Below are 26190 nucleotides of genomic sequence, written 5' to 3' on the forward strand. Positions count from 1 at the left end.
GTTAGTTAGCACAGGGCTAAGGATAGACTGTTGGGATATTTCCAGTACAGCTTTCTCTATGACTGAGCATCAGCCCATTACTGACTATTCCTTCGATCTAATCTCACAAACAATTCTGAATCTACCCATCTGTACTAACTTCTAGCCCATATCTTTTGATCTTGTCTGCAAATAAGAGATTTCTTCAAATGCTTAGCTGAAATCTAAATCTATGTCTCCAACATTCTCCTGGTCTTGTGGGGAACTCCCTCTGCTAGTGAAGATGAGCATGTTCTCTGCAACTTCTATACTTAGAGTAGAGGTTCTCAACCTTTGTGTATATCATGAATCCCTTGTGGCAATATAGTGAAGCCTATGGAACCCTTCTGAAAATTTTTTAAATGGATGAAATAAAATACAGGGAATTATAAAGGAAACCAATCACATTGAAATGCAAATATCTCTCTCTCTCTCTCTCCTCTCTCTCTCTCTCTCTCTCTCTCTCTCTCTCTCTGTATACTCTGCATATATATATATATATACATATATATATATACATATATATATATATATATATGTATATATATATATATATATATATATATTTAATTCATAGATACCTCCCTTCTCCTAGGTTAAGAAACCCTGTCTTAGAAAGTTGCCCAAAGAACAAACGGAAATTTATATGATTCACCCAGAGTCTCAAAGCCACTGCACATCAGACACAGGACTTAAACCCAGGTCTTTTCTGACTCTGAGATTCACTCTTAATTCCATACAAGACATTTCTTATCCTTTCAGAAAGTGGAAACTGGATTAGTCTGACACTATCTGTTCTTGATGAAGTCATGATACCTTTTAATGGCCACTGCTTCCCTTTCTTGGTGTTCATCATCTTAAAACATGTTCTGAACCTTTGCCAGAAGTTTAAATCAAGCTCAAGGGCCTTGAGTTTCCTGATACTACCTCCTTTCCTTTATTTTTGCAAGTTGGAACAAAATTTGCTCTTCTTTGCTCCTTCGGTGTTCTCCTGTTCTCCAAAATCTTTCAGGCAATGGCTCAGTGTTCACCTCTGTCATTACTTTTGGTGTCCTTAGAGGTAATTCTGCTAGGCCTAATGATTTGAACTAATTGAGGACATATAAGTGCTGTCTGCCCATCTCCTCAGGTATCTTGGGTTTTGACTACTTGCTAATCATTTTTAGTCCATTCTTCTCAGGCAAAACAGAAAACAAACAAACAAACAAAAAATAACAACAATCAGTCTCTTAAGAAGTAAAAGTGAGAACAAAAGAAGTGTTAAGTGTTTCAGGCTTCCCTCAGTTATTTTTTTTTTATCATCATTTCATCCATCCCAAGCAGTGGTCCCTATCCCTCCTTGGATTGTCCTCTAGTCCCAAACATAGCTTTACTATACCAGGTCAGGGTCCCAGTCTCTTATCTGCCTCTCGTTAGCTCTGAGACCTTGGGGTAAGCCATGTAAGCCTCTCTAGGCCTCAATTTTGTCGTGGAAAAAAAAGATGGCAGTTGGACTAGACAATCTCTAAAGCCCCTTTCAGCTCTAAATTCTATGACTTCATGACACATTCAAAGGAAAACAACCAGAATAGTCTGTGGGTGTAAAACTACAACATACGCCTCACTTCCTTCAACTGTAAAATAGAGGTGATACTAGCACTTACCTCATTGGGTTGTTGAGAGAATAATGAAATCAAATGAGACAACCTATATAAAGTGCTTTGCTAACCTTAAAGCACTATATAAATATTATTATTGTTATTATCTTGAAATGTTTAACTTGGATAAGTGGTAAGTGAGGGGAGATATACTTACTATCTTTACTTATTGAAAGTCTGTGCTGGGTGACTCTCCAGGGCCCATGTAGCCCTAGAGCAGTAGGTCTCAGTGGATATGCCACCACCTCCGTTAGTTGTCATGAAATTTTGGATATCATGTTATTGGTAGATGAAACAAAATTGATAAATAATTGTGTTTGATATAAATTTCACTAATTCAGCAAAAAAGAAAATGAAAACAAAACGTAATTGTTACACATGCCCTAGTGATCAGGGTAGGGATGGGGACTGCACCTGTGATTTCACCCGTGTAAGAAACTCCCAGGTGAAGAAAACTCCCTCTGCGAATGCAAGTCAGTACCTTCTCTTTCACTATGAGTCTTAGAAAGTCATCTAGCTAGATGAGTGGATGATTGACCTGCCCAGACTCAAACAGCCAATGGTCGTGAGAGGCTGGTAATGCACGCACTAACCTCAAAACAGATTAGACTTGGAACTCCCATTGAACTCAACAAAAATCACTGTTCTTATTGTAGGCAAATCATGCATGTGCAAATCTCCTGACTCTCTCTCCAGTAGCAAAGTCAACTTTAAACGATCAGATTTCTCATAGCAAAGAATCCTGGATTGTGAGACAGACAAAATGATTGAGAAGGCATTCTTCACCTATTCTGCGTCATGCACCATTTTGATAGCCATCTGAAACCTATGATCCCCTTCCCAGACTGGTTCTAAACACATATAATAAAATACAGATTACAAAGGAAGACAATTACATTGAAACATGATGTGTATATATTATATATAATATTCATATATACACACACACATATAATATATGTACACACACATATGTGTGTATGAGTATATTGTGTGTGTATATGTACACAGTTAAAGTTCAGAGGCCCCAGGTTAAGGATTCCTGCTCTGGAGAGAACTCAGATTTGTAAGTGGAAATTACCGGGAGGAGCTCTAAAAATGAGAATTGTCCAAAGCCAGAACGGGATCAGGAAATAGTGAGTAAACGCTCTGTCACCAGAGGTGTTTGCACTGACGCTGATGACTGCTCCTTGTCAATGATATTGGGGGGAATGAGGAGGCAGTGCTGCATTAGCTGGAGGTTGAACTAGAAAGTCTCTAGTTCTTTCCTACTCTTAGATTCTGTGATTCTCAGGTGAGCTTTATGCAAAAGGAAATCAAATATTTGCACAGTAGGTTTCCCTCCCCTGGTGTAAGGGAATAACAGTGGCTGGGGCTCTTGGACATTCTCTTCAGTGCTTTAGAGTTAGCTAAGGCTATTCTGTGGTGGGTCTCTTCACAGTATCTTTCATATGCATCCCCTTCTCCTAACTCACATGGTCAAGCCCTTACTGCCCCCCTCAGCTGGACTATTGATGAGAACCTCCCTGGCTCCAGTGTCTTCTTCCTCCAATCCATTCCTCACACTACTACCAAAATAATCCTAAGCAAGAGGCCTGACCATGCTATTCCCCTACTCAACAACCATTTATGGCTCTCCATTGTCCAGAGGGTAGATAAAATACCGACTCCTCAGCCTGACCTTCCAAGCCTTCCCTAAGCTGTCTTCAATGGATCTGTATAGCATTATTTAACAGGATTCTCCCCTTCAGTCACTCTACATTCTACCAGACTGGGCTACTGGCTAGTCCTCCATTTGAACTACCATCTCTTGCCTCTGTTCATTCACTCAGGCCATCCTCCATTACTGGAATGCATTCCCTCCTCATTCCTAGCTGTTAAAATACTTCTCTACCTCCAAGACCCAGCTTAGATGCTACCTCTTCCATGAAGCTTTCCCTGATTTGAATCCTCATCCCAGCTAACAGTGACTTCTCCCTTCTCCAACTGTCCTAGAAAGCTTTTGGCTCTCTCCTTTGCCTTTTTCATTTTCTTCCTAGTATTACAAGTGTATTATTTATATGTCACATCATTCCCAATAGAGTAGATGGTGTGGCAAAGAAGAAAGAACATCGGCTCTGAAGCCAAGAGAGTTCAAATCCAATCTTATTCCCAGAGACAGCTAGGTGTAGCAGATAGAGCACAGGACCTTAAGTCAGGAAGACCTGAGTTCAAATCCAGCCTCATACACTAGCTCCGTGACCCTGGGTAAATCACTAAACCCCGCTTGTCTCAGTTTCCTCATCTATAAAATGGGGATAACAATAGCACCTCCCTTTAAAGGTTGTCATGAGGCTCAAATAAGATAGTAATTGTAAAGCACTTAGCACAGTGCTTGGCACATGGGTACTATATAAATGTTAGCTATTGTTATTATTACTATTTGTGGGATCTTGGATAAGTCACTAAACCCTCACGGACCTCAGGTTTGTAAAATATTTATTTGTAAAATAGAGAGTCTTTTCTAGGTGTCCTCAGAGTTTCCTTCCATCTCTAAATCAATGGTCCCTGAGGGCAAGGACTGTAACATTTTCCACCTTTGTGTCTCTACCACCTGGCAGAGTGCCTTTCACTAGTGGGTCATTAAGATGTTTATTGTGTAAATCTGATTGTCTCTTCCTGATGGCCATCCCTACCTGTGTAACCTTGGTAAGTTACATGACCTTTCTTAGCCTCAGTTTCTTCATATGTAAGAGATTATACAGGATGGTCGTTAAGGTCCCTTCAGCCTCTAAATCCTTTGTACGATCCTTCTTTCCCATTCACCTCTGGTGAGTAACAGTTTGTACCAAGTTAGTAGAAAAGAAGCCATATTCATTAATTTTGCTCCCTCTGGGAGGAGCACGGGCTGGTGAAACATGACGATGGTTTGGAGTTTATTTGCTCAGCTGCTGTAAACAGCACAGGGGAATCATCACATCCTATGTCCCCGGCACTTCCTGTCCTTACCTTCGGAATTAGAGGCACCTGTCACTTTAAGGAGAGACTTCTTTGGACAGGTGAAGGAATATGCTATGAAAACGAGAGTGCCCTTGGCTCTCCCACACAAAGAGTTCCTGCCCCTCTCCCTCCACAATGGGAGATCAATGAGCAAATAAACTTTCAGGCTGTTTGCTTAAAGAGAGTCACCAGGGACCCAACCTGACCTCAATTTCCACAACTTTATGAGGAAGGGGGGAGGGGGAAGCACCCCTATCATGCCATATTAATATTCTTAGCTTAACTCTGAGCCATCCCCCTCCCCCCGGGAGAAGGAATGCACAGGGACAACTCATTTGAGGAAGGCCCATTAAGCCTCACTGGCCAGAGCAATTCACATCATCTCATAAAAAGCCCTGATGAGCCCATTAGCAGCTTCTCTCTGAAAACACATTTGTGGGCTCCTGGCTACAGCATCAGTGGCTCCCTCCTCTCAGTGCCAAATGCATTTGCTGCTGTCACAGTTAAAAAATGCATTGGAGTATGCAAGCAAGAGCTTGGGGAGGGGAGATTCCCTGACTGCTTTTCCAGTTCTCCCCATCTCTCTGTCTCCCATCTATGATTTTCATGAAGGTGGTCCTACTGTAAACTATTCTCTTTTTAAAAATGGCAAACGATCCTTCCAGTTTAATCTAAAGATCTCAAGGCAGCCCCGAATCACAGTAACTAGAAATATACAGAAACACAAGATCTTAGCGTTGGAAAGCACCATGGTGGCCGTCTAGTTCAGCTCCTGAATGAAGCCTGAAATGTCTCTCCAAAGTGATGAACTTATCCCTAATTAGCAGTTAAGCAAATCAAGCCCCCAAGAACTTTGTCTCAGGATGCATTCTTGTTCTTTCCAACTCGCCCAATAGCTATTGGGCTCTTTTTCAAGCCTACCTCCTCCAGGAGGACTTCCTTGATTAAATGTCAAAGGAGGACAGATTTCTATCTCTGTTTAACACAGGCAGTTCATTCATGCTTACTCTCAGCTGGAAAAGGATGAAAGATAAAAAAGGTAGTCTCATCATCTCATCTCCTGTGGACAAGGGCAGCATCTTTATGTTCCACATGGCACATATGCCATCGTCAGCAGCATCAGCACCAGTGGCAACATCATAAGGAAGAGGAATAAGTCAGTTCTCACGGACAAGTCTTTCTGTGCGCCCTGGGGGGACTGCTCCCCCATCCCTGGCATGTTCTCCTGCCTCACCTCCATCTCACAGAACCTCTCATGTCCTTTAAGGTGGAGCTTAAATAATTTCTCCACAGAGCCTCTTCTGATCCCCCTAAATGCTAATGCCCTCTCCCCTTAAATAAACCTTGTGTTGATTTTGTATTTATTTTGTATATAATTAGTCTAAGGCAGTATGGCATTGTGAATAGAAAACTGGCCCCCCGAGTCAGAGTTCTAGTCCTATTCTGCCATATTGACAATCTAGAACATGGGTTCCAGTCTCACTCCGCCATATTGACTGTGTATGTCATCTAACGTCTCAGTACTCTTGATTAACAGTAAACTATGGGCCACTGGTTTTGTATGGTTTTTACATTTTTAAAGAATGTAAAAGCCATCCTTAGCTCATGGGCTGTACAAAAACAGGCAGTTGGCTGGATTTGGCCCATGGGCCATAGTTTGCCAATCCCAGCTCTAAACAGCTCCTTAAGATTCTATGCAGAGAAGGTGCTGACCTACAATATTTTCTCAGCTGGAACTTCTTTAAACCAATGAAATCACAAGTCTATTCCCTACCCTTATAATTATTCTAGGTTTTTTTTGGGGGGGGTGGGGGGATAGGCAATGGGGTTAAGTGCCTTGCCCAGGGTCACACAGCTAGTAAGTGTAATGTGTCTGAGGCCAGATTTGAAAGGTCCTCCTGAATCCAGGGCCGGTGCTCTATCCACTGCGCCACCTGGATGCCCCCCTTATAATTATTCTGCTACTAATCTATGTACATGTTGTCTCTTCCAGGAGACTGGAAACCCCCTTGAGAGCAGGGATTGATCACGTTTTTGTCTTTGTGTGCTTGGTGCCTAGCATAGTACCTGGCACATAGGAGGCATACCACAAATACTTATTGAGTGATAAATTGATTATTGACTAATAAGTTGATGGCACTTCCTCTTTCTAGGATAGAGTTTCCTCATCTGTAAAAAGAGGAGGGAACAGGTAGGATTCTGTGATCTGTAAGCTTCCTTCTACCTTTGACATTTTTGTCATTCTAAGCCCAAAGACAATTTGCAAACCAGTGAGAAGGGCAAAGTTGGCTCCTTGGGTCTAAGGTAAACCCTAACACCCTACTCCACTCCTACCCCTTTTCCTAAATTAGAAATTAATATCTCTCCCCATTCAGTCTCCCCAGACAAATACCATTCCCCACGCCTCCCTTGGCTCCAAGCAGAAACATCAACCACCATGACAGAGCTGCCTTCTCAGAGCTTCTGGGGCCTCAGATTCCTCCGAAGCCAAGGACACAAGGTTCTCAGCAACTAGAAATTGGTAGATTTAACTGATGAATTGACTAGGATTGTCCAACCACCTGTCAAGGCTGATGAAACTGCAAATTTATAGCAGAAGAAGAGTAGCTTCATATTTCTCTAACCCTGGGATGTGAGTTGCTGTCTTCTGAGTCTGGGGGAGTTGGGGAGGATTAGACAAACCATTCATTTTTGCTTACTGTCCTGACAGCACACTGCCATTATGAAACATCACCCTCAGGTGTAAAACAATAGCATTTTTCACTTATATCCTGTTCATATTTCACAATCACAAGGTACCTGTCAGCCCTGAATCCGGGAGTCCTTAACGAAACATTAATTTTGCCTCACCTCACCTGACAGAAGAGAGAAGCAAACAAAAACCAAGAAAGAGGCAAACTGAGGCACTGAGGGTCTCACTGAGCTCAAGGCAACGATAATTCCTTATTATCAAGGAATAAGCACAAGATGGAACATAGTGTCTGGAGGGCAAGGTGATGTGATTCCTGAAGGGTCAGTGGGGAGTTTTTCCAGTAGCCCAAAATATATACATATTTTGTACTTTTTGCAGAATCACAAAATGGCAGCACTAGAATGAGACATAGAGGTCATAGGACCATCAATTAAAGCCTTAGAGGTCTTCTAGCATAAACCTCTTATTTTACAGATGAGAAAACTGAGGCCCAGAGGGGAAAGTAACTTAATTAAGGCTTCATAGTTAATGAAGAACTGGGACTGGACTCCAAGTCTTCCTATTCTCAGGATAATGTTATTTCCATTGTATCCTACTGCTTTTGAGGAAGAGAGGAGGAGTAGGGAGGGGCAGGAGTTGATGTCCTTACTTAGTTTAATTAGCAGGTTGGCATCCATTGGAGGATACAGTTCAAACTCTAACTTCAGGAAGCATACATACAATGGCTAGGAAGCTAAAAGTTCTTTTCCTGGCCCTGGCCCTGAGCTGGTGGGACCTTAGTCATCCAGGTCCTCCGGCGCCATGACTGTAGAACAGGGATCAGAGGTTTGGCCTTATTTACTCCTTACAGCCAGTCTCTCACACACTTTTTGATCCAGTGACACTGGCCTCCTTGCCGTTCCTGACACTAGAAACTCCATCTCCCAGCTCCAGGTATTTTCACTGGCTACCCACGATGCCTGGAATTCTCTCTCTCTTCATCCCTGCTTCCTGGCTTCTTTCAAGTCCCAGCTAAAATTCTACCTTCTGTAGGAAGCCTTTCCCCAATCCCCTCCTATGCTAGTGCCTTCCCTCTATTGATTATTTCCAGTTTATCCTGTATAGAGTTTATTTGTACACACTTATTTTCATGTTGGTCTCCTCCATCAGACTATGTATCCATAAGAGTAGGGACTGTCTTTTACCTTTGTTTGTAACCTCAGAACTTAGCATGGTGCCTAGAACATAATAAATGCTTGACTGACTTACCAACTGAGTGGCAAGAGGTATCATAAAGAATAGAGTTGAAGGGTCCTCATAGCTAGCCTTGCTGCATTAGTAGGTCCTGTCGGCCTGTAAGTATCATTTACTTGTAGGCAAAATCTGTACTATCTAATTACTGCTTGCTAATCTCTCAATCTGTTCACACCTGTTCAATACCCTACACCCTCCTTTTTCTCCTCTCATCTCACTGGCTTTAGGTGCCTTACATATGTGTCTCCTCAATGCAAACAGGCTCATCGTTTCTTCTTGGACACTGGCCCTAAAATGGCCCCTAAGATTATTTGTTCATTCATTCATTCATTCATTCATTTGTTCATTCAACCAGCAAAAAATTATGAAGTATCCCCTAAGCATCCCTCACTGTTCAAACTACTGAGGTGAATCAGAAGATAGGAATCTAACTGGTACACATAGACAAGATAGGGCTAGAGAGCAATGTAAAGGCATGCAATCAGATGACAAAATTGGATATAATTCAGTAATGCAAATTGGAAGGGCTATAGGATTCCAGGTTTACTGTATCTAGAAGAAGAAGGGATATTAGGAACAATTGAGACCAGAGCTTCTAAAACTTCTAATTTGATTGGAGAACCCAAAGAGCTTTTGTGTCTATGGATCATAGCTATTTATATTTACCATATTAGAAATTAAAACTAATACATTTTAAAAATATTTATTTTCATTTAAAAATACCAACAAATATTAACATAAATAACATTTTGGTGAAAAATTACTATATTTTAATGGCATTGTTTTTTATGATTTTGTAAATCTCTTTACTATCTGGCTTAATAGAAGACAGATAGATTCTCATACCTGCTTTTACCTTGAGATGCTGAGATGTGTTGTTTTGTGAAAAAAAATCTGAACCTCAGAAAGATATGTAGCTAGAAAGAGAGGAATATTTTGATATCCTAGTATGATTATGAAAATAGTTTTGACCTTTCAGACCCCCTGAAAGGGTCTCAGGGACTCCCAGGGGTCCACAAACCATCCTTTGATAACCTTTCATCTAGAACAACTCATTCTACAGGTATGGAAACTTCTGCCCACAGAGGTATAGTGATTCCCTTGGGCTCACAAAGGCAATAAGTAGCAGAGCTGAGTTTCACAAAGAGTCCTCGGGCTCCAAAGGAAGTGCCCCTTTTACAACATCAGATTCCCTTTCCAGTACCACTATAACAAGTCATTCACTGACTTCCCTTTATCTGTTCAACAAGCCTTTATTGAACACCTATCCTAGGGCAGATATCATGTCAGGGGTGAGGTCACACAAACAGCCAAGCTGTGCTCCTTCTAACAGGCCAGGCTTCTTAAGAAGCTTACGGTCTAGTGGGAAGGCCCATAAGTACACAGATAAATAAATGCAAAATGTATATAAAGTAAAATAAAAACTAATTGAGAGGGGCAATGCTAGGGGGATCATAATAAGCCTCCTGGGAGAGCTGGCACTGAGCTAAAGAAAGCTAAGAGGTAGAGGAAGAAGTGTATTCCAAGCATAGGGGACAGACTGTGAGGATATAGAGGAAGGCAAAGGAATGCTAGATTCAGGTTAGCCAGTCCAGCACAAACAGAGGATATATGAAGCTGGGCAATGTCCAATGAGCCAGACCATGAAGAGCTTTCAGTTAGCCAAACTGTGGAATTTGTATTTTATCTTAGAGGTTATGGGGAGCCCCTGAGTTTCTTGAGGAGTGACATGAGTGGAATTATACTTTGGGAAGATTATTTCAGCAGCTGTGTGGAGGACTGACATTTGTCTGGATGTTGTCGACGCTGAATGTTGGAATAGTCAGATTCTGGTCCCCTTGAAATCCCAATAACCATTGAACAGAACAGGTTTCTCCTCCATCTCTCCTTGGAAAGAAGCCCTAATTTATAGATCAAATCCCCAGGTTAGATACTGCAACTATCCCCTCAAACCCCGGCCTTTCCCCATCAGCTCTCTATCCCCTATGCAGACAGAATCAGGCATATTTAAAGAGAGAAAGGAAAGGAGCGGGGAAAAAACCTCGTAAATAAAGAGAGAGACATTCAGATGACCAGTAAAGCTGCTTCTGGTCAAAGGGGGAAATGGATTTTTAATAGAAAATGGAAGTGATGGGATCGGTTGTCATGTGACGGACGCGCAGAGTTAAAGACATTTAATCTTTCGCCATTTAACGCTGAACATCATCCAAACGCCGTGTTTCATAGAAAACAGCCTCCAAGTCGCTGAGCGATTAAAAGTGTAGAAACAGCGCAGCGATGTTTTTAAACCAGAAATCGTCCCCAGGCATCTGGGCTGCTGCTCCCGGGGTCACTGGCCCCTGAGATCTATCTACAACCCCCGACCGTTCATTCACCCTTCCGTGCCTCACCACCTAGATTAGGGAAGAGAAGAGCAAAACATGCAGGACGCCTGTGTCTGCTCTCTGTCCATTCCCTCGCTACTCTAGGTCTGGCCACTACCTCCAAAGATGCCTTGCCTCTACTATTCCTGAGGCATACGTTGAATCACCCCAGGATCATCCTGGCAACTGGAGGGGACTGAAATATCAACGCTTCACCACCCCCACAAGCAAGAGCAGCTCACGGTGTTTTCATCCGTTAGTGCTATTTGCTAGCGTCATTCACTGTACTTTCCAGCCAGGATAATGTGCTTGAGCTGGGGCTCCTAACAGCAGAGGAAGGCCTATTCTAGAAAGGGGGACCATGACTCAACCTTTAGGAAGAAGTGGAACCAGAATCTGGAAGAATATGGGGTCATCTTGACAAAATGTCATTTGTCATATAATGACACCAATTCAGGCAGCAGTGAGGACTGTCATAATATCACATTATTTCTTTCCCAAGATTCATTTATTCATTCATGTAAAACACATTTATTAATTTACTCTGGGAGGACGCAAAGCAAAATGTGATACTTTCCTTTCCCTCAAAGAGCATACAATCTATTGGAAATAAGATGGTAAACAAATGATACAACATGGAATGCATATAGAGGGATGAAATGGTGTGAGAATTCAGAAGGAGGAGAGGTGAAAAAGTGCAGCTGGCAGGACTTTAAGATGGGATTCATGAACATATGAATGAATTTAATAAAATCCTAGTGGTTATAATAATAATAGATGTAATAGTTAATGCTTATATAGCTTACTGTGTGTGCCAGTCACTGTGCTAAGTGCTTTACAATTATTATCTCATTTGGGGGCAGCCTTGGAGTCAGGAGGACCTGAGTTCAAATCTGGCCTCAGACACTTGACACTTTCTAGTTGTGTGACCCTGGGCAAGTCACTTAACCTCAACTGACTCACCAAAACCAAAACAAAACAAAAAATTATTATTTCATTTGATTCCCCGCAACAACCCTGGCAAGTAGGTGCTATCATTATCCCAGTTTCACAGATGAGCAAACTGAGACAAATGAAGATTAAGTCACTTGCCCAGTATTATACAGTTAATAAGCTTCAAATTTGAACTCAGGCCTGGCACTCTATCCACTAGGCCACCTAGCTGCCCCATGAATAAATCAGAGCAAAATATTACACATACCTATTCCTTCCCTCTTCCAAATACCCCTACAAAATAACTGATGAAGGCATGGACTGGTGAATTTGGGGTTATCTATTTGCAAAGTTCTTTTGTTTCCAATGCATTTCCACAGTATCTCTTCTCAAGAAAGCGTTCATCTCCTCACACTCTACTTGTGAGAGAAGAGGAAGGATTATCATTTATGGTTGGAGAAACTGAGGCCCAAAGAAGCTCAGGGATTGAACAAAGATCAAACACCAACCCAGTCACAGAACCCAGACCCAAGCAGAGCTCGCCAGGGTTCTTAGCCCCTGGATTAGAAAACCTCTTTAACCTATAACATCAGTGTGGTCAAACTTTTGGAAAAAACTCCTGAGCTCAGATTTTAATGAAGGGGAAAAGTAGAGAAGCTGACATCCTCTGCTTGGACATTTGCTGCAGTCCCATAAAGAGTCTCTCTGATATACACCATTACCGCATCAATCTTTCCAGAACACAGGTCTGACCATGTCACTTTTCTGATCAAAACTCTTCAGCAACTCCTGACTGTTTATGGACTCAAGCCCAAACTGTCTAATTCGGCAGTCAAGGCCCTCCATAACTGAACTTCCCCCAGTCTCTGGCCTTATCTCAAACTCCTCCCTTCCACACATGCCACACTCTGGCCAAACTGGACTGCTCCTGGTCCCTCATATATAGCCAATGTTTTCACATTGTACCCTGTGTCTAGAATTTCCTCCTCCCACCCCCCTACCCTTAACCTCCAAGTGTTTAAATCTTTTCATCCTTCAAAACCCATCTTACATGATATCTCCCCCGTGAAGCCTTCCTGGATTTCCCCAATTGGAAATTGGTTTTTCTTCCTTGGATCTCACATAGCACTTTGTGCCTATCATATGCTGCTTGTCACATTCTATTCTGCATTATGGTTGTTGCATGGTTATTCCTTCCCTTTGTGTCATATTGGCCCCCCACCCTTCCAGTACCACTACTACATTGTAGGCTCTGCTGTCTTAATTCTCTTTACCCTTCCCCTGGGGTCTAAAAGAGTCCCCTCTCACTGAGTGAAAGAAAGGAATGGCAATTTCCCCAGATCCAGCTAGGGACTTAATAAGTGGTTGGCAAGAGAATGAATGAATGAATGAATGAATGAATGAATGAATGAATGAAACATTCACCTGGTAGCCTGCAGAGTAACCTACACTGTTTGCACTTTTCCAACACAGAAGAGGAACCAGCAAGGGCCTGAGACCCAGAACACTCTGCTCAGAAACCCAGAGGTGCTTGGCCTGCTCAGAAAAGTATTTTACTGGATACCACCTTTAGAAACAAACAACTGTGTTTTGTTTGTTATTGTTGCTGTTGTTGTTACTGGCGTAAGCAGTAACCTCTCCCAGAGCCATCAGTCAAAATGGTCCCAGCCCTCCTGAGCCAGGAGGACCATCCTCCTTCAGCAGCAGAGTGTGAGGAGCAACCCTACAGTAGATAGAGGAACTGACCCTTCTTCTGGGCAAGGCCTTTTAAGTGAAGACTCGTACCCCGGCTTTGAGCACTAGAAGGGGCTTTGGAGACCATTTCTTGGCCTGTGCCACTGTCATTTAACACTCCCCCCCTCCCATTTTACAGAGATGGAAAACTAAGGCCTAAAGAAGGGATTTACTCAAGGTCACACAGCTAAGGGATGCTCAGACTAGAACCCACATCTCCTAATGACAACACCCAAGCTTATTTCACCACATTACCCCTGACTTTTCTGTGCAGAAAGCAAAGGGGAGAGAATGAGACAGAGCCTTAGGGTAGCCATGAGGACTTATTAAGTTTTTTGAAATTATAGTAATTATAGCTCATTCTTCATATAAATTTATAATGCCAAATGGGTTTGGTATGGATTTTATGCACACCCACATCCACACACATCTCCCCTTCAAGATCAGCTTTATCTGAGTATGACTACTTAGGGAATATTTGAATAACTTTGTTCTTAATGAAGGTGGTGACCTTGGAGGCTGTCGGAGTAAATGACATCTTGTGGAGGCTGGGTAAGAATGGAAGGATGAGGAGATAAGCAGCTGAGAGGCAATGGGTGGTACCCAAGGCAAAAGCCAGCTCTCTAAAGCAGCCAGGCAAACAGCTGTTAAATAAGGCTTGTTGGCTGTACCCACACCCTATGGGAGGGCACATCAACCATCCTTGACAATGCAAAATATTTTACCCTTTATGTCAAGTGCAGCTCCTACAAAGTAGCTTTGAGGATGAGTCCTTCAGGAATCAGGCCAGCAGGCATTCAAGATGCGTCCAGAGACCTCCAAAGGTGACCCGGGACAAGTAACTATTCAAGGTGTTCTATTGATACGAGGCTACCCTCAAAAGACAGGCTCATCCTGGCAATGGAGAGGAAAATCCAGAGAATCCTAAGGCCTCAAGGACTCGTGAAAGGTCCTCTTATCATTGAATCACATAATGTCAGAGATGAAGGGACTTAAGAGATAATCTTGTTCAATACAGATTTGAATAGGTATCCCCTTTACTGCTTTCTTGCCAACCGGTCATCTAACCTAAGTGTTAATCGATGACAATAATAAATCATGATAAGTAAGAAATCTCATACTAGGTAAACACCATTGGATTTTTCTAATATTGCTAGAAGTGGTTTTCCTCTGTGTGGAGGCAATGGCTGAGGCTCAAGAATGGAATCAAAAGGTCCTTCACAGGCAGCACACGGATGAAATCAGTTCTATGTTAAAACTATATTGCACACTACGTTGAAAAAGAAACATCAGAACTAATCATATGAACTTGTTTGTGGAATTGAAGAAGTTTATTATGCCCATTCAGGACAAGGTCATTGCCAATAGAAATTACAGAAGGATTATGTTTATGAAGTTCAGACTTAGTGAACAGTTAGAAATCATGCAAGTAAATGGTAGAAAAACAGTGCAACATATCACTGACGGCTATAAAAATTTAGCACCTATCAAATGCCTAGCAAGACATAACATGGTAGCTAGAATTGTACATCAGAAATTTACCATCTTCTGTTTGAACTGACAGATGATAAATCCCCATACTACAAATTCAGACCTCAGAATATCCTGGAGAACTCAATCAATAAACTGTATTGGATAATTTAAGTGAGATGATATGCTTATTTTGGAATCATAGATCTTGTGTCTTTTCATCTTTGTATCTGGTAATTTTCCTTGGTGAAAGAAGAACATAAACCAATATATATCTCACAAATCTATGCTGTTGTCATTGGTGGAATCACCAGGTATTTGGGAAATTATCCTTTCATTGCCAACCTAGAAGCATTCCTAAAACCTATCAACATCATATCTTCTAAGGACTGATGGCTAATTGAAGGAAGTCTCTAGAAACCATTCTAGTAGTAGCTTTAGAGAGGCAGTGTGGATGAGCCACTGCTCAGAGATAGAAATCCTCGGTTCAAGACTTAGTCATTTACTATCCATGTGACCTCATGCAAGTCACTCCATTTTTTAAGCCCCAATTTCTTTGTCTGCAAAATCAAGGGATTGGACAAAATTCTCATAGTGGTGTAATAGTCTATGAAAATAAATTATTTCTCCTCCCACTTCCATTCCCACTTGGTACCCAGGGAACAGGATAGCCAACTGGAAGGCCTGTGTTATTGAGAGAGCAACTCTACAGCCATTCAATCCTTTTTATTAGCTCTCTAATTTTATTTATAAGGTGCTTCTCTACTTCCTGACTGGCTATTAGGGAAGAGCTCGAATTGGGATTTATAGATGCAGTGCCATGGAGTGACAAGAGAACTAGACTTACCCTTAAGAGACCTGGGACTGGGGCAGCTAGGTGGTACAGTGGATAGAGCACCGACTCGGGAGTCAGAAGGACCTGAGTTCAAATCTGGCCTCAGACACAAAACACTCACTAGCTGTGTGACTCTGGGCAAGTCTCTTAACCCCAACTGCCTCACTTAAAAAAAAAATTCCCAAGAAAACTGGGACTGAGCTTAGGATACAGTGCTTACTAGCTATATGTCACTTAGCCTTTAATCTGTAAAATGTGGTTAGTTACAGCTACACTTAGATAATAGTTATACCTAATAAGGCAGTTGTGAGAAAAGTACTTTATAAACCCTAAAGTTCTTTACAAAGGTGAATATTTTTTTTTCTTTAATGAGACCTGGTCTTCTTGGTATAGGGAGCTCCCAGTGAGGTAATACTGTCCTTGGAATGCTCTGGGACATGATTTAAACTTGTCTCTGACTTCCAAGTCTATCACTCTTTTCATTGCATTGTCTTTCCTACCTCACAGGGTTACTTGGGGGATCCAATGAGAACATGCCCATGTGCTTTGTAAACCGCAGAGCACTATGCAAATGTATTATTTGATGCCATATGAACTGACCCCTCCGCTGTGGTCCCCTGACACCAAATTGCTATGAGGAGGTGAACCTGGGTTCTCAGAGGTGAAACCAGTGGAGACCAAGTTCTGCCAGGTCCTACCAAGTAGGACAGGAAAAGGGATTCATCATGCAAGGGTTCTAAGAGACACACACCATGAGCTGGCCAATAGAAAACGATGACTTTTTTTAACCACATCAGTTCATAAAACACCTAGTAAGGTCCAGATAGGGTTGTATTCTGTATCAGGGGAGAGATTCTTCACATCCATGAGGTCACAGATCCCTGAAATCCTGGGATAAATATGAATAGGTCACCAATGTTGTAGGTATCTTCATCTTCAGAGCAGCTAGATAGGGCAATAGATAGAATGCTGAGCCTGCTCAGGAAGATCTGAATTCAATCCGGCCTCAGACACTTACTAGCTGTGTGACTCAGGGCAAGCCTCTTTCTGCCTCAGTTTCCTTACCTGTAAAATGGGGGAAATAATAGCACCTACCTCCTAGGATTGTTATATATATATATAACATATATAATATATAAAACATATAAACATATAAACATAACATATAAATATATAAACATAACATATAAAATATATATATAATAGGATTGTTTTATATATATATATATATATATATATAAGAATAAGATGAGATAATATTTATAAAGCATTGAGCAAAGTTCTTGGCAGATAATAGGCAGATTAAATGCTTGTTTCTTTCCTTCTCCTCCAGTGTTTCAAGGTCCAGGCAGACCAATCTGCCCTAGAAAAGCATAGACCTTGACACTGGGGTTTCACGTTGCTGCATGCAACAGGACGTGAAGATCTGAGTGAGTGATGGAAAAGGTCTGACAATCCTGGACAAGAAGTGTCTGGACACACTGGGAAGAACAAAGACCCGAGCTGGTTCTGTCATTATCTGCTCCAGGGAGCCCCAGAGCCTTATGTGGGCTTCTTCTACCCTGATGTCAAATGCAGTCTGCAAGCTTTGGGTCTTCTTGGACATCTCATTGACCTCATGACTGTTCTCCAAATTGGGGACGGGCCAGGATGGCAGATGGGATGAAATAATACCACCTACCATTTTTTTCCCCAGACACTAAGTCAAGCCTCCAGACATAGAAATACAAGTTTAGAGCCAGAAGGAACAAAAGGGATCATCAAAGTCAAGCCCCTTCATTTTGAAGAGAAGGAAACCAAGGCCCAGGAAGATCAAACAAATTTCTCTCTCTCTCTCTCTCTCTCTCTCTCTCTCTCTCTCTCTCTCTCTCTCTCTTTTTGGTTGAGCAATGGGGGTTAAGTGACTTGCCCGAAGGTCATACAACTAGTATGTGTCTGAGGAAGAATTTGAACTCAGGTCCTCCTGAATCCAGGGCCAGTGTTCTATCCACTGCACTCAAATTACTCTCTTACAAGTTGTAAATAACAGAGACAAAATTAAATCCCATTTCCTCTGACTTCAAACCCAGAGGTCTTCCTACTAGACCATACTGCCTCTCATACCCTGACACCATTCCATTCTCAAACCATTTAAACCAGGAATTCTCAACTTTTTTGTGTTGCAACCTACCTGGCGTCTATGGAAACCTATGGATTCCTTCTCAAAATAATATTTAAAAACAGAATTGCAAAGGAAACCAATTATGTTTAAATATAGTTTTCTATCTATAGGCAGCTAGTTGGCACAGTGGAGAGAGAGCCAGTCCTGGAGTCAGGAGGACTTGAGTTCAAATCAGCCCTCAGTCACTTACTAGTTATGTGACCCTGGGCAAGTCACTTAACTCTGTGTACCTCAGTTTCCTCATCTGGAAAATGAGCTGAAGAAGTAAATGGCAAACCACTCCAGTATTTCTGCCAAGAAAACTCCAAATGGGATCACAGAAAGTCAGACCCGACTAAAACAACTGAACAACAACAATAATCATCTATCTACCTGTCTATCTATAGATATCTATATATCTATATCCATGGATCCCAGGTAAAGAACCCCTTCTCTACACACACACACACACACACACACACACACACACACACACACACACACATGCATATGCATGCACCAGACTTACCTAGACATCCCACACTGCTCGGAATCATCACATCAGGAAGAAAAACAGCAAAAGACCCAAGTGATCATGAGTTCTCTCATAGGAAATACTATAGAGTATTCTTTTGAGATCATCTGATCAGTGAGAAAGAATAGAAACAGATAGAAAATGCCCTCAGCTGCCCTACCCATATTTGGACATTTGGGAATAGGTCAGATTAGGAAAGGAAGATATGGTCTTAAACTATAACAGAAGAACTGTGGTTAGAGATAAGGAAAGATTTGGGTGACTGTCAATGTTCTTCAATACAGAAAAGACGGGTGCATAGAGGCAGGGTTGGAAGGAAGGGACCAGAGCTGGTTTGCCATTTGTCATATAGAGAAAATCCTAAGAATTTTGCCCTTCTCTCCCGATGTGCCCCTACTATATCCCCAGTTCTGGTCTCAGGAAAAAAACAAATATGTCCTCAAAGGGCAATAGTGGGGGTGACAATGGGGAAGTAGAGAGGCACAAACTTTCTAGAACAGTCTTGAAAATAAATACCCTGGAGATGATACAGAAAGGGTGGTAGCTTGAAGGGAGCTGTGTTTTCTACCTGGGCCCCTGGGAAGTCTCTGGGCAGTGGTTTGTCTTCCTGAGCCTGACCCTATTCTGCTTGGTCAAGAACACTGAGCCTAGATAGTAGTAGGGGTTTTTTTTTTTCCCCTCCAGGAAGGTCATTCCCATCTACTCTCCTAGATTCTCATCCCACTAGTATATTGGGGGGAAAATTGCCCTAGAAGCAGTGTGACTTTGGGCAAGTGGCTTAGCTCCTCTAAGTCTCAGTTTCATCATCTGTAAAATGGGGTGATACTTGCACTAAGTAACTACCTCACAGGGTTGTTGCCAGGAAGAAATTTTGTAAAATAGTGATGTAAATACGAGCTATTATTAGCATTAGTAATTGTGCTGGTGTGGAGGGAGGAAGTGACAAGATAGAGGTCTGCAGGGAGCCACTGAGCCTGGGATTCAGTTCTCCGGACCCATCTGACACTTGTTTAGGTTTAAAAGCACCAGAAAGGGGGAAATAAGCCCAGCTGGTAAGAGAAGCCAAGGAGAGAGAGAGAGAAAGAGAGAGAGAGAGGAGAGAGAGAGAGAGAGAGAGAGAGAGAGAGAGAGAGAGCAGATTTGAGGCCTTGACTACTCAGTAATCAGCTTCCCCTCACTATCAGTGAGTGCTTCTCCATCCATGAACCATAATGATAAACATCAGCTCCTTCTATTTCCGGGGAATCTGCACGTCTTGACAGATGGCTGATGTTAGGACTGGATTCCTATTAACCGGTGTGCGCATCCCCCACTCTCCTCTCTTCTCATCTCTTCTTCTCCAACCCTGCACCTCATCAGAGGGATCAGCAAGAGGACTTGAGCCAAGTAAAAAGGATGAATGACAACCCCTGTTCCTTGGCACCCCCACCTCCGCCCCTGCAGTCTGGTCTCTGGATACACAGGCCCAGAGAGATTGGGGCTGCTCAGTCACGCAGACAAATTGGTGCTCTGACCCTAGAAGACCCCAAATGAACGGGGAGGGGGGAGCCTGGATTGGGAACAACAGACCCTCTAACATAGAAGGAAGGAGAGCCAACACTGAGCAGTCTCTGCTCAAGGAAAGGAGCTATCTGGCTGATCCAGAAAACCAGATGTGATATGGCCCTCTATTTGGGTTAGCTGGGGAAACAATCCACAGAGGCAAATTAATCTGCAAACCTGGGCCTGGGCTGGTCCTGGTCCTGGTCCTGGTCTGCACCTGTCTGCCCAGCATAAACCCCACTTGGGGTTAAAAGGGCTCTCTCTCCCACCTAGGCCACTGCCAACCTGTACTCCGTTCCATTTGCACAAATTCTGTCTTACCAAAGAAAGCACACCTGGGTAGCTGCCAAGATCCTATCTGCAGACCCACCACATGCAACAGAAATCTCTGCCTATGCCCTCCCATTCCAAACACGCTTATGCATATTCACAGAATCACAGATCAAGAGCTGGAAGCAACCTTAGAGGCCACTGAACATACCCACACATACTTTACAGATGACTAAACTGAGGCACCTTCAGGTTGAGTGACTTGTCTAAGGTCTCACAGGTAGTACCTGTCTAATGCAGGATTTGAATCCCGGGCTTCTTAACTCCAAGTCTGGCACCCTAACCACTCTGCCATGGCTGCCTCTCATTCCTGTCTCTCTCAAGCAACTGCCTGTAGGCTATTATTGCTATTCCAAGGACCCTTCTCTAAGGGCCCTCAGTCAGGATCCTAGGAAATAAGAGCCCATGGTTAAAGGTTGTCATAGGATTTAAAACTGGAGGAGGTTAAATAGAGCAAGATCATTTAGTCTGATTCCCTTCAACTGATAAATGAATGAATTGAGGTCCAGTCGGGACAGTGACTCACCCAAGGTCAAACATAGTGAGGTAGGAGGAAAGGGACTGAAGTCAGATCCAACCCTTTTTTTGCTCTCCCCACCACCTTGGCAGCATCCTAGAAAGCATTTGGGCAGTTCACTTGCCCGGTGGGATTACAATCTAAACACTCCCTGTTTGTTCCTCATCGTTCCTGCTCTGGTTCAGATCTCCTCTCTTGTTTGTCTAGTAAGCCATTGCTCAGCTAAATTCCCCATTTGTTTGCTGACCAACTGCCTCTCTCTTCCTGAAGGTAAAGAAATAAGCAGGTAGCCCCAGTCCACTGGGACTCACTCAACTTCAGTTCTGTCTTTGGGTCAACTGCTTACTTGCATCATGTTTCTAATTGAGCTTCCCCATCCTGCTGCAGAAATAGATTAAAGGCAGCTGCCTTTGATGCCCAGAAATATGAAGGGTCTGAAAGGTTTATCGGGCATTAAAGCAATTCCATTTTTCATCGTGTTGTTCCAGTAATGAAGTCCCCAGGTCTTCTCCCTCTGCTCTCCCCCCACTGCTCAATCCCCAATGCTTTCACCCAGATCAAGAAGTTGCTTTGCTGTTGGGATATTTAAAAAATGTATTCCCCCACCCACCCCCTTTTTAATTAGACACCACACAGAGCATGGGAGATTTTCTTAATGGCCTGACAGAGGCTTTTAATTTGGTCTTCTAGGGAGGAAAACAAAACAAAACAAAACAAAACATGAGCCCCCTGTCCCTGTGGCTTTGGTGGAAAATGAAAAATCAATGCAAAGCATTATTTTGGCTTTTAGAAAAGAGGAATTTTAGGGCTGCGGACGGTTGTTATTTTACACTGTAGAAATGCAAATTCACGCAACACAGATGCTGGTACGCTGACTATAGCAACCATCCTAAATGCACTGAGAGCAGAGATAGGCTTCATCCAGATGCCCAAATCTAGGTTTGCCTTTGCAATAATAAGACGTCATTGGATGCTCAATAACCAATTATTAAAATAATTCCCCAGGTTTAGCTCCGGGAGATGAGATCAACATGTGCTTGGTTTCTATCAAATAAAATATTTTGAAAAGAAGGGGATTAATAGAGGTTTTAAACATATTCAATAACTGCTTTAATTCACCCAGGGGGCCTACCCCCTCCAATCTCATCTTGTTTTCCTCCCTTTTGCTCTGCCTTCTCTCCAGTCTCACAGATGGGCATACAAATTATTACAGGAGGATAACATTTCCTGAAACAGCAGCCTCAAACATTTCCATTTTCTTCTGTCTCCACTGTGAATGGCAATAAGAGAGAAAACACCAAACCTCATCTTATCCATTACCTCCCCCCACCCCCAAGGTAGAACAGCCACCAAATCCAGCATGGCGCCTAAGACCCAATTAAGGGCAGAAAGAGAAAGAAAGGCATGCATGATGAGCATCACTGGTACACAAACCAGAGGGAGCTTCATTCCAAATGCAATGGTACCAAAGCTACCACAGAGTAAAACCCACCATCCAGGACCCTAGCCTCATCTTGCCAGGATCATGCTGCCCATTGGCTCACAGCCTACCCTAGAAACTTCATCCTCAAGTTAAAGGCAATCTTTCCTCTCTTGGTATTGTGCCTTCTGGCTTTCTCTCCCTCCTTCCCCTACTCCCTATCAAATAGCTAAGGCTTCATTTATTAATGCAGATTTTCTGGAGGGAAGAGGGGGAGGGAGTCTTTAGCCCTAAGTTAAAGTTCCTCCTGTCCCTGTCCCAAGGATGGGGGACAAGGGAAGGCAGCATCTGCAAAGTAAAGGGGGTAAAGGGGCTGAAGGACAAAGCTGGGAGAGTGTGGCAGCAGCCTTCGAATGGTGGGGCTTCTTTGCCTGACAAACAAGAGACTACTAGGGGAAAATGAGAGTAGGGGTGGAAAGGGGAAGGAGTGGGAGAGAAAGGGAAGGAGGGAGAAAGAGGTGAGAGAGAGAGAGAGAGAGAGAGAGAGAGAGAGAGAGAGAGAGAGAGAGAGAGAGAGAGAGAGAGAGAGAGAGAGAGCTGCCGCTCCTCACCTTATGTATTTTTAATATTAATGTAATTAAAGCCTAGAGCTTGAGCGAGCCTGTGGGGGCGGAGTGAGGCAAGAGGAGCCAAAGGGAGTGAGGAAGGAGGAAAACTAGGGTGGGGTGGGAGGAGGGAGTCTTGAGGTTGGAAGGGGAGAAAGGAACGTTGGCTTTTTGATTCGCCAAGGGTAGGGATAAGAAGAGAGGAATCGCCAGACTTTAACCCCGTGGTAGGAACGGGGTTTACGGGGCTCTGTGTTAGGCCTTGCAGTTTACCTGGCACCCCCACTGCCCATCCACCTGCAAGTAAACTCTGCAACTAAGTGTCCTCCTCCCCGGCCTCTGGACCGGCCCCCACCCCACCCCCCACTCCCTCTCCTCGCCAGGCAAAGCGGGGAAGCGCATCCTAGCCTCCAGCAGGCTGGGCCGAAACCGGCAAAACGCGAGTGATTCGATCCCACCTTCCCATCCCCAAACGCAAGAATGGATTTTAATCCCTTCTACCCCTCCTCCTTCCCCTCCCTGGGGTATCCCAACCCCCTAAGTCTGAGTCGGGGAGAGTGGCATCTGCAAGGGCGGGGCTGGGGTCCCTCCAGGGAGGTTCAGGGAACCCCTGGGCATTTGGTACACCCACCCAGAAGGGAAAGTCCCCAGTCCGACCTTCCAGAGCAAAAGGGAGAAGGAGCGCCCCAGAGGGCGAGAGAAGGAGAAAAGTTGGAGGCGGCGGGTTGGACAGGTGGAGCTGTGTGTGTGTTCGTGCGCGCGTGTTTGCTTGTGTGTGTGTGTGTGTGTGTGTGTGTGTATGTATGTGTGTGTGTGCGCGCGCGAGCGTTTGCGTGTGTGTGTATATGTGTGTGTGTATGTGTGTGTTGCACGCGCGCATTAAAGAGGGCAAGGGCCACGGAGTTCAGCAGCCCGGTCTCCCAAAATCTCCTTCTACCCTTGTCCCAAGAGCAGGGCGGCAGGGGAACTCAGGGCCATCCTCACTTCCTAGCTCTGCGCCCAGGTGTCACGGGGAGCACCCCCTGCGTGTCCCCGCTTCCTCCCAGAGCAGGTGCGCAGGGCCTGGGCTGCAGGTCTGGACATGCCAGACACCTGACTCCGCCCCTAGCAACCCCCACTGGAGGAGGGGGAGATGGTCCCTCCGCCACCTAGGGCTGGGATCGCCGTCCCCTGAGGAGCCGCTCCCCACTGCCCAGAGGAGAACAAATCAAGAACGGCGGCTCTCTCACCTTCTGGCAGGCAGAGGCGCCTGGGGATGGAGAAAGCCCCACTGATGCCGGGGAGTGGGGTGAGGGGGTGGGGAGACTCTGGGTCCAAAAGATTAGATCAATGTGTAGGGAACAAACTTGCAACTGGGCAGACCTCACGTCTCCGGACAAAACCCCTAGAGGAAAAAGGGGGAGCAGCGAGTCAAGCCCAGATAGCGCCCCCCTCCCAGAGGCGTATGTTAAGTGAGGGAGAGGGAAGGGTAGGATATAGCTGCTAGGTAAGGAGTGGGGTGACCCAGTGGTGACTGGATCCCCACTTGGAAGCTCCCTACTGGGTCCCATGGCAAGTGATCCACTGGAGCTGGTGAAAGGGATGGAGGGGGGCGGGGCAGGAGGGGGCCCGGGATCACGATGTTCCGGGGCAGAACTCGGGAGGTGAATAGTCCTAGGGGCAATGCTTTTCCCTTTTCTTCCCTTTCCCCTTCTTTTTCTCTTCCTTTTCCCTTCTCTTCCCTTTCCTCCCTTCTCCTCCTTCCACCCCCCCCCCCACCAGTGGCAGCTAGCAAGGAAACAGAGCGAACCCGAGGGAGAGAAGGCTGAGGGAGGTAGGACTCGTCCCCAGTCTCCTGTCCCGATTCTTGGCTCTCCCTCTGTTCAGGGAAATGGGGCAGCCCCTACTGCGCCCCACTGGGGGGATAGGATGGAACCTCGGTCTCCGAAGTCCAGCTTAGACAAGCTGTGCACCCGTCTCTCTCCTAGTGTTCTCTTCCCCCACCCCCAACCCCCATCCCCTTCCCAAGCAGGTCTCACCTTTGTGTAAAGAGTCCAGGAGCAGGAGGAAAGTTACCAGCCACATGCCATAAAGAGCCCCTATTCTCCCGGGGAGGTGGTCCTATGGCCGGCCGTGCAGCAGCGCCTCTCCCCCGCTGTAGCGCGCTCACAGCCGCCCGCACTCCGCGCCCCGCTCCTCTCTCGTTGCTCCACAGCCCAGCTCTCGGCGGCTCCTCCCTCCTCCGCTCCCCAGCTCCTGTCATCGCCAGGGCTGGGCTAGGCTGCCGCTCACCCCGCCCCCGCCACCACCCCCCACCCCCCAGCGGCACCCTGTGTGGGGAGCACAGCGTCTAGCTCCAAGCCCATATGTCCCCCAACCCGAAGGCAGGAGAATGGGGGAGGTGCATGTAAGGTGGGGACCCAGACGGGTGCAGCCCCGCCTCGTCCCCTTCTCCTTTCACCTGAAGCTGGGAGGTCGGAGTGGGGGGGAAGGGGTCCCTACTTCATGGATTAACGGAACTCATTATCTACATGAATGCATATGTCATATGTGTGCCATCATCATACAAGGTCTGTAGGAAGACCTTAGTGACATGGTGCCAGGATTCAGAACAACTAGGTTCTTCTGCCTCGCTCAGTGCCTTGGATCAGTCTCTTCCCTTTTCCTACTACCTTAATGTGACTTCTTCCCCATCCTCTATCCCTAACAGGGCCAAGCTAAATAAAATTCGAGCTGGATTCATTATCTCCTACATGATTAACTGGGAGCGCAGTATCCTTCCACAACTAGTCGCTGTTGCTGCACTTTGTACTGGATTGAGGCGGGAGTGGGGATCTTGCCGGGATTTTCTAGGGCTAAACAGGAGAGCTGGCAGGTAACTCCATCCTTCAGGTGTTGAGGAGAGGTGCTGACTTCAAGAATCAGTGGCTGGCACCCTCAGAGACAAAAAATAACTAACCTTCCTCCCAAATCTACTTTCCCTGCCTCCATCTCTTCTTCTTCCCCACCCGCACCAACCCTCAGCCAAAGCAATCACCCAAAAGGACCCTTACTCCAAGCTGGATAAGGTTAGTGGTATTGAAAGTAAGCAGGGCTTAAGTAAAGATAGATCTCCCTTCAAATCTCGGGAGCCATATTACCATTAAGCTATTTCCTTCCTTTCTGGACGACTTGGAGAGGGACCCCTGATCGCAGGCAGAAGGGATCCTCTTCCTTCACTGTGAAAGC

General features: G+C 44.6%; 2 protein-coding genes across 2 annotated transcripts in view; both read right to left on the reverse strand.

Moving 5' to 3' along the window:
• DSCAML1 (DS cell adhesion molecule like 1) overlaps positions 1–25166 on the reverse strand; it is a 519489-nt gene extending 494323 nt beyond the window's left edge. The window contains 1 exon segment of the mRNA XM_020989670.2: positions 25002–25166. Coding sequence (XP_020845329.2) covers positions 25002–25047 — 46 coding nt within the window. The 5' untranslated portion in view covers positions 25048–25166.
• The window catches only part of FXYD2 (FXYD domain containing ion transport regulator 2), a 184370-nt gene that overhangs the window by 106282 nt on the left and 51898 nt on the right, over positions 1–26190 (reverse strand). The window lies entirely within an intron of this gene.

Source organism: Phascolarctos cinereus, unplaced genomic scaffold, assembly GCF_003287225.1.
Source record: "Phascolarctos cinereus isolate Bilbo 61053 unplaced genomic scaffold, phaCin_HiC Scaffold_726;HRSCAF=1367, whole genome shotgun sequence".
NCBI lineage: Eukaryota > Metazoa > Chordata > Mammalia > Diprotodontia > Phascolarctidae > Phascolarctos > Phascolarctos cinereus.